Consider the following 9,926-nt stretch of genomic DNA (forward strand, 5'->3'; position numbering starts at 1 on the left):
GAATTCTACTCTCTGAACTGAAAAAATCAGAAATAGATATAGCCTACGTACAGGAAACCCATTTTAAAGAAATCAAAACACCAATACTTAAAAATAGATTCTTTCCCCAAGTATACCATTCAACCAGTACGAGTAGTAGAACTAAGGGGGTATCAATAGTGATATCAGGGAAAATCCCATGGACATGCACACAGACAATGTCAGATACAGAAGGCAGGTTTCTCTTTGTTAAGGGGAATATCGGAAATGCCAAGGTTACACTAGCTTCAATATACGCCCCAAACACTCAACAGGATGTCTTCCTGGGAAAATGCTTAGAGAAGTTACAGGAATTTCAGGAGGGGCAGCTTATCCTGGGTGGTGATATGAATATGCCTTTAATACCATCAGAGGATACATCAACTGGCACATCTTCTACCCCACCCAGAACACAGAGAAGGGTTGCAAAACAATTATACAGGTCACATTTGATAGATGCATGGCGATTGCTACATACAGGAGAGAAGGACTTCACCTTTTTTTCCACACCACATGCTTTATACTCCCGGATCGATTATTTTTTGATACCACACTCACAATTGCACTCGGTCAAATCAGTAACAATTGGCATTATAACATGGTCAGACCACGCTCCACTGACACTTACTTATATCCTACAAGAAACCCCCCTAGTCAGATCACAAACATGGACTTTAAATACAAGTTTGCTACAAGAAACAACAGTTATATCGGAGGTAGAGAAAGAAATAGAGCTCTATTTCCAAAATAACGAAGGGGAGGAGACAAGTCTAGGGGTAGTATGGGAGGCCCATAAGGCAGTGATCAGGGGTATATTTATAAAGCACGGTGCACGGCTCAAAAAGATACGTATAAAACAAATGAACCAATTTACACAGAAACTATATGAATTGGAAGCCCGACATAAACACGCCTCTAATGCAGAACTGATGAAAGAAATCACTAACACTCGTAAACAGATAGTAGATATCCTTCAATATAGGGCTAAAGTAGCCTTACAGAGAACCAGAAAGACAATATATGAGTCAGGGGACAAATGTGGGAAAATGCTAGCTAGATCTATACGGGATACAAGAACAAAAACATATATCCCTAAACTTGTCTCCTCAAAAAGCCAGAAAACCGAAAAACCAGAAGAAATTGTAGAGGAATTCAAGAAGTACTACGAATCTCTATACAATCTAGACACACAAAAACAGGAGTCAGAAGAGATGACTAGATACATTATTAGATCAGGCATGCCGGGCCTACCAGAGGAGGTGAGGGAGTCGATGTCCGCAAACATATCAATAGAAGAACTCCAGAAAGCAATTAAAAACACCAAATCAGGGAAGGCACCAGGGCCAGATGGCCTACCAATTCAATATTACAAGACACTCTTCCCTAGACTAGGTCAAAAGATGGTAGATCTATTTAACAGATCTGCTATACAACCATCCAAACACGAAGACATGTTAAGAGCACATATAACAGTGCTATTAAAAGAAGGAAAGGATCCGACAGCATGCTCCAGTTATAGACCCATATCATTACTCAACACAGACTCAAAATTACTCTCCAAAATTATAGCAAGCAGACTACAGACTCACCTCACCTCCCCTCCCTGATACACCTGGACCAAGTGGGCTTTGTGCCTAATAGAGAAGCACGAGATAATACAGTAAAAGCCCTTAATCTCCTGTATGTAGCCAAAAACTCTAAGCAAGCATGTATCTTTATTGGGACAGATGCTGAAAAGGCATTTGACCGGGTCAGTTGGAAATTTATGTTCAAAGTACTACAATACGTGGGGATTGGGGAAAAAATGTTAATTTGGATAACTCAACTTTATACCAATCCAACTGCCCGAGTCAAAGCAAATGGTGTCTTATCAAAAAATTTCAAGATTTCCAACGGGACAAGACAGGGCTGTCCCTTATCCCCCTTACTATTTACTTTAACGTTAGAGCCCTTTCTATGCACCATACGGAACAACCCAGACATACAGGGAATAAATATAGCAGGCACTCAACAGAAAGTCTCGGCTTATGCAGACGACATGCTTTTTACGCTTATGAACCCACTCTTGTCCCTACCCAACCTTCTGCAGGAATTCAGACAATACGGAGCTTTATCTAATCTGAAAATTAATTTAGGAAAATCCGAAGCTATGGGAATTGGGCTAACTAATGACCTAAGGTCACAATTATGTGTAAATTTTGCTATGAGATGGACAGGAGAGGAGTTAAAATACCTGGGAACGCTCCTGCCGGCAGAGCCATCCCGGGTGTATACGCTCAACTTTCCACCCCTCATGAACAAAGTAAAGGAACAATTACGAAGGTGGCAAACGGGACTAAGTTCATGGTTCGGAAGGTGTAATATCTTGAAAATGGCCATTTTACCGAAGTTCCTGTACATGTTCCAGGCGATGCCAATTTCAATACCGTCAATTTACTTTAGACAGATACAGTCAGAATTCCAAAAGTTCATATGGAGTCAGAAAAGACCTAGGCTCCAGAGAACACTAATATATCTACCTAAAATAAATGGGGGTCTAGCAGTTCCGGACATATCAAGATACTACCAGGCGGTACATCTAGGCAGGCTCATAGATTGGTGCTGTCATACTAAAACCAAAATATGGCCTAACATAGAACAGACGCAAAGCGTTATACCTTTGAAGAGGGCCCCATGGTGCCCAGGCCTTTTAAATAAGGAGACGATGCAACACCCAACAGTAGGAACCACAATTAAGATATGCAGAAAACTCCTCCGAAATACAGCAATAACAACAAGGTACTCACCATTGTTCCCAGTATTAGGGAACCCAGCATTTAACCCAGGATATCAGGATGCCCAATTTAATAGAATAAGAGAGAGAGGGAAATTCCAGGCATCCCATTTTATAAAAGCAGGTGCTTGGGTAACTATAAATGAATTGAAGGACCCAAGAGGGGACTTCGGACTTGACTATTGGAGGGCATTACAACTGAATCACTATCTACAATCACTTCCACCCCCTACAGAATTTGATAGACCACTGACGGCCTTTGAGAAAGTGTGCACACAAAAAGACGCAGTTGCCCACATACTTTCAAAGACATATTCCCTGATAATAGCTCCGCCTACTGACTATAGACCTCACTACTTTAGTGGATGGGAGAAAGAACTAGGGATTGAATTCACACAAAAACAATTACAGCACATAATAAAATATACGTTTAAATCCTCGATATGTACAAGAATACAGGAAACAAATTACAAATTACTATCAAGGTGGTACTATACACCAACAAGGTTACACAAATTTTCAGAACAAACATCGGATAGATGCTGGCGATGTACGGAGGAAAGGGGAAGTCTATATCATATATTCTGGCAATGTCCTAAAATAAAGAGATTTTGGTTTCAGATCAAGGAAATAGCTCAGAAGTTTACTGAGTTTGAAATTTCGGAGGACCCCAAATTTTTTCTTTTTCACGCAACAGAATGGACAGATCGACAATATAAAAAATCGATTTTAAGACATTTGCTAGACTCAGCTAAAGCATGTATCCCTTTAAGATGGCGGGATTCAAACCCACCAACCATCAATATGTGGATGCATAAAGTGGAGGAAATAAATAAATTTGAGGATATGATCCTAACTGGACAAGGTAAAAGAGAACTGTATACTAAAAGGTGGGCCACGTGGAATCAATTTATAGCCTCAGAGGAGGGAAGAGCCCTGAATTTAGCAGAGTAAAGAACAAGATAAACATATCTTAAGGAGAGGGGGGGGGGTGGAATGGGGGGAGGGAGAGACGGAGAGAAATAGATTAAAATTTTTTTTTTTTTTTTGTCACTGTCTCCTACCTCATGAGGAGGAAGGAGTCTAAAATAACTAAAGAAAGGGAGGGAAGACAGGGGAAAGGGGAAGGGGAGGGGGGAAGGGAAAAGAAAGAGAAGGGAAAGAAAAGGGGAACACAAATTTCAAGATAATAAATAAAAAGAAATAAACAAGAGAGAAATAGGACACGTAAATGATGAAACACAGATGAGAAAATCACAAAATTAGGGTTTTTTTTTTTTTCCTTCACGAGTGGATAAACCCCACAAGGGGATATGAGGTGGAGGGAAATAGAACACAGACGATATGAAATGAAGGAAGAGAGGAAGATGAGTGAGACATAGTTGGAGCACAAAATGGTACAATGAATAACGGGTTAAGACACAAATTAAACACAGATGGGAAAATCACAAAATAGGGTTTTTTTTTTTTTTTTCTCTTTTTGGGGTCTCTCTCCCATACCCCTATATACACACTCCCTCTCCAGGCTTACTGAGAAGGAACTTCCTTCCTCTAAAGGAAAAAATTAAGTGGCTAAACAGAGAAACACCATAGGGGCTTACGCAATAAAAACAAATATTGTAAGTAGACTTCCACAGAAGAAGCTTTGGCAGATTCGCATAGATGAGGGAATCGAAGTGGCTCAGGAACTAGTCAGGGGGAAATAACCTACCCCAAAGTATTCCAACTAATATAATCAATTCCTTATCCCTTTTATCTTTCCTCCCCCTCCCCCACCCCATAGAAAAAATTTTCTCGTCCCTTTTTTTTTTTTTTTCCCTTTCTCTTTTCTTTTTTTTTCTTTCTTTGTCTTCTTTCTTTCATCCTGATCTTGGTATAGGATATTTAAAAATAGGAAGGAAAATGAGAGAAACAAGGGGGATCAAGGCAATTTATTTTAAATATGGAAGGATATAATCCAAAGTAAGAGAGATATGGGCAGAAGTGAATAATAACATTGTATAGGTTGTATAAGGATTGTATCGAAATATTTGTAAAATGTAAACAAGGAATGTTCCCTTTATTGTTTTGTTTCTTTGATATAAATAAATAAAATTTAAAAAAAAAAAAGATGGCATTACTCAGAGGACACTCATCTCAACCATACTCCAGTCTCTACATGCATTGAGAATAATGGAGTTTCTTTCCACGATATCCAACCAGGACTGCCAGATTTTCTCAGTTCCCCGTTAGTGTCAGATTTGCCGCCGCACTCGCCACCATTACTTCCATAAGAAAAAAAAAAATTGGATCAAGCACTGTGTGTTTTTCTTGATTATTTTTTTTTTTCTTCTTTATATTTTCATTGCAATCGGTTATTTGCATGGACTCTTTCGTTGTTATTTGGTGATTGCACATTTATGTTGGACAATATTTCACTATATGTTGGACAATTTTTCACTATATTATTTTCAATATTATTTTGATATTATATTCTGATTTGTACAGTCATTTAGCATTCACATAGCACAGCATTTATTGTGTATTGAACATTTTAGTAATGTTTGTACAATTTTCTGATAATTCGTGAAATCGGTGTTTTTTGTTTTCGACCTCAGTTGCAATTAAAAAAAAAAAAAAAACGAAGGAGCAGGATGGAAACATTTTCTAAAGTACATTTTTTATGTTTTTTTTTTTTTTTTTTTTCATTCGGTAAAGTTCATTTACTTCAAAACCGAATGTTAACCACTTTACCACCGGAGGATTTTGCTGTCTTACGTCCAGGCCACTTTTTGCGATTCGGCACTGTGCGACTTTAACTGACAATTGCGCGGTCGTGCAACGCCGTACCCAAACGATATTTACGTCCTTTTTTCCCCACAAACAGAGCTTTCTTTTGGTGGTATTTTATCACCTGTGCGATTTTTACTTTTTGCGCTATAAACAAAAAAAAAGCGTAAATTTTGAAAAAATAACTATTTTTCACATTTTTTGTATGAAATTCCCCCCCCAAAAAATGTAAAAATCTACATTTTTTTACATTTTTGGCCAATTTGTTTTCTGCTACCTATGTTTGGTAAAATAAATCACAATAAGCGTATTTTGATCGGTTTGCGCAAAAGTTATTGCGTTTACTAAGGGAAAGATCTCTCATTTTCGGTGTAAGGGAAAGATCTCTCATTTTTGGTGTTTTTTTTTTTTAACGAGTAATGGTGGCGATCTGCGATTTTTTGTTTTTTTCTTTTTGCAGGACTGCAACATTGCGGCGGACAGATCGGACCCTTGACTGACATTTTTGACACTTTTGGGGGTACCAGTGACATTACTACAGTAATCAGTGCTATACATATGCACTGTTACTGTAAAAATGACACTGGCAGGGAAGGGGTTAATTTTATTGGAGAGGGAGGGGTTAATGTATGCCTGGTGCTTACTAACGTGTGTGGGGGGAGGTGACTGAGTGACACAGGGACAGATCGCATGTTGAGCTATGCTGAACCCTGCAATCTGTCACTGTCTGTCACTTAGGAGATCCGCCCGCTTTGTTTACACAAGCAGGCGGATCTCCAAACTCGATTCCCTGACGATCGGGGAAGAGCAGCGGCGGTGATCACCGCCACTCCTCCCCTGGCCCGACTCCCGCTGTGAATGAATACAGCGGGAGCGAGCCTCCGGTGGCGCGCGTGCGCTGCCCACAAGGGGAGGAGTCCAGCGATGTAGGTCTACGTCGCTGGACGGGAACTAACCACTTTGCCGCAGTAGAGCTCGAGTGAGCGGTCGGCAAGTGGTTAAATGCAAACTTTTAAAGTACTTTCAAAAGACAGTCATCATGTCATTGAGTGTACTGATGAGAATTTTTGTACAAAATGTTTGTTAGAAAATCTACTAGTGTATGGCCAGCTTTACATTGGTGGTCAGGAGGAAGAATGCTTGCCTTACTGTCTAAAATATTATTGATCACACAGGCTGGGGTCATGGTTCTTCTGGACTGAGCAGTGCTCATATGTCGTTACATGAGAGCCGCTCAGTCCTGGAAGAATGCCCACCTCCCGCCTCTGCTGAAGAGGTAGAAAAGCCGGGAATTATGCCACAGGACTGGAAAAAAGACTTGAAGAAAAAAAAAAACTATGTAGGGTTTAAAAAAAATACTGATGGGTTGGGGGATCCTGAAGTTCCACTTCAAAGAGACCATCTGGGTTTTCTCTGACTTCTAAGACCCTGCCGTGACGGTACTCACCGTCACTGGGAGTGAAAGACCGATACTTAATTGACACTGAGAATATGGTTTAGATTGCTTCAAATGGGTTATGTGTTTACACTTATGACAATGTGTCTGGTACTTCAATGTCAGAGACAAACAATCTGTCACTGGTGATCTCTTCCTATTGTCTGTGTATTAAGGTGTGATGTGGATTCTGTTAAGCCTGTCTGTCCTATTATTAATTGTTAATGAACACACATATTGTTTCTGTCCAGATAGCTAGATAATTAGTTCAGGTTAATTCTATTTCTGTATACAAATTCATCTACATATGATAATGTAATCAGACAACCCCTGACCTGTGTGTGGTAATCTGATCAGGAGGGGGAGGTCCATTCTGTATATAAATTATGTGTGACTGTTCAATAAAGCAGAAGGTTCCAGAACAAGCTAAGTTGTCGGCTAGTTTTGTATGGGGGCGGCTGGAAAATTTGATTTCTATGTTCAAGACTGAAGGAAGCCATATACTGACGGAAGTCCACAAGCACAGTGTGGGTCTTGGTTCTGTTACACCTGCTAAGTCCTGCAGTGACATACGGGTTCATGGAAGGAACCATCCCATCCCATAAATAAAGCACCTCCCACCAGTCTTCATAAAGCCGGATGTGTTGGGAGTCATTATAATGTGATTTGATGATGCCTCTCCCACCACTTGTATGACCATGGCTTGTTTGGTTTTGCAGGTCCGGGTTACAGGCACTGTTCCTCCTTGGTGTCATAGTCACAGCTGTTCTGGATGGAAGGGTGCAGCTGTTATATCTGGGGGTCTCCTCAAATCCGGTCTTCCCACAGGATCAATTTATATCCTTCATCCACGTCAAACGCATTTCGAGTGGGAAAAGCTGGAGACTAGCCCTCCTCTGACTCCCAGGTAATGGGGGTTTCCTAGACTCCACCTCCTGGTGACCTGACTGCCTCTGTTATAATAAATATTATTTTTATTGAATTTAGAGCATGGGGAGCTGGGTGGTATTTTGGGTCTTTTTTTTATTTTGAAGGTAGGATTTTTTAAATGTGTGTGTATTTTTTATCTATTTTTTTTAATATAGAAGGTGTCTTTTTGGGTGTATTTGGGGGCTTTTTTATTTAGAGGGTAGGGTTATTTGTGGTGTCATTTATTTATAATTTTTTTTTTTTTTTTTTTTAGGTAGGTGGGTGTTTTTGTTTTTTTTTTTTTTTTTTATATTTATTTAGTTGTTTTGTTTTTTTTCTTTTTTTTTTAGAGGGTGAGGATTTTATCTATTTTTGCACCTTTTTATTTGGAGGTTGGGTTTTTTTGAATGGTGTATTTATTTATTTTTTTAGAGGGTGATTTTTTTTATGTAATATTCCCCTTTTTAGTTTTTAGTTTGGGTTTTTTTGATGCATTTCATTTTTTTAAGCATAAACCTTCCTTAATTTTTTTTTTTTTTTTTTTTTTATACACGATCACTGCCCTCTCCCCAGGTACGCTCATACCTCACATGTGATTGGAGATAAGTTGCTTCTGGTAGGAGGAGTTTGGATTCACAGACGAGGTGTACCAGGGCTGGCCGTGGTCGATCTGAAGACCGGAGAAGTCAGCGAATTTCAACTTAACACTGTGAGTATGTGACTGAGGGCAACCATCCTTCCACAAAACACACATAACACCTTCCCCATAACCCTCTACTGTTTGCTCCTTTCATTCTCACCCTTCCATATACGCCTTGTAACTGATCAACCGGCACCCCGACTGGGTACCTCAGTTGACGGATGCTCCTAGTGCTTCCCGAGGGCTCCAAGCACTCCACCAGACACCATAACCACCTCAGACCCCACAAACTGCCGCAGCTTGGTTGGGTTCTCGCCATCACCTACCCACCCTGGACCTACGACAAGGCTCCAGGTTCCAGTGGGTGAACCTCCTCTTTCCCCAGAGAGTGAAGGAGGAACAAGCTCTTAGAAGAGCTTAGTGATTATTCAAGGGAGTATGAAGAGCATAGCAATCCCTTGTAACAGATTCCCCCAAACATGAGTCGAGACTTCATGAAGGGGTAAAAATGGACTGTTTATTCAAACACATGCACAAAGAGATATACACTGTAGGACAATCCCCCCTCCCCTTTAGCAGCCAATCCACATACACATGTACATCCCATAATTAGTTTATCTTAAGGCAGACAGAAACAATAGAACAATGGAATACAGACACTTGCCAATAACAAACCCCACCCCATCTCACTATCTAGCAAGGGTCTGAGACACTCCTGCAATATTCTAGCAATCTGAAAAGTCAAACCATTCATCTTTCTACATTTCCTGAGAGATATTGCTGACAAATATTACTGTCCCATCTGAAACAATTCAAACCATTAATTATCTGTCTTTCACTCCCTCACACGCCTTGACCCCTTTACCCTCCTCGCCCTCTCACCTAAAACTCCTCTGTCTGACACCCTTTTATAGGTTTTCATTGTAACACTGTCCTTTTGCTCCCAGGCTTCGTTGTCATGGCCGCTAATGCTTCATGGTCACAGTTCTGTTGTTCTTCAAGATTCTAAGCAGATTGTTATTCTGGGCGGAGGTGGAACCTGCTTCTCATTTGGGACTCATCTTAATGCTCATCCTGTAGTGGTGAATCTGAGCTCTGAGCTAAGTCTGACCATCTCACCAGGCCTTGGTGAAGATGGGCTGGCAGGTCTGAAAAGTGTGCTGATGTCCTCAAGCTGAACTCTACCGACTGCACAGGCATGTGATGGTTATACAAGACTGCCAGAGGTTCCTGGGTTAAGAAGAGGGAGTTTGGAGGAGTCGAGATCTGGCTATCGGTTCGTTTAAATGCTGGAGACTGACCAGCCTCAAATGAAAAAGGGGGCATCCCTGAGACAAGAAAGTCCACTTTTTGGCCTTTTCCTAACTTGTTTCTCACGTTAT

The 9,926-nt window shown here is 40.4% G+C and overlaps 1 protein-coding gene across 1 annotated transcript in view; it reads left to right on the plus strand.

Moving 5' to 3' along the window:
* The window catches only part of LOC309548317 (tRNA wybutosine-synthesizing protein 4-like), a gene marked incomplete at its 3' end in the record, with an annotated part of 68,194 nt that extends 58,472 nt beyond the window's left edge, over positions 1–9,722 (plus strand). Inside the window, exons 12-14 of the mRNA XM_082248256.1 lie at positions 7,715–7,902; positions 8,478–8,613; positions 9,492–9,722. Of these exons, the coding sequence (XP_082104382.1) occupies positions 7,715–7,902; positions 8,478–8,613; positions 9,492–9,722 (555 nt within the window). The remainder of the gene's footprint in view (positions 1–7,714; positions 7,903–8,477; positions 8,614–9,491) is intronic.
* Positions 9,723–9,926: the final 204 nt, after the last annotated feature.

Source organism: Pelophylax lessonae (assembly GCF_965119305.1).
Source record: "Pelophylax lessonae genome assembly, chromosome: 2".
NCBI classification, from domain to species: domain Eukaryota; kingdom Metazoa; phylum Chordata; class Amphibia; order Anura; family Ranidae; genus Pelophylax; species Pelophylax lessonae.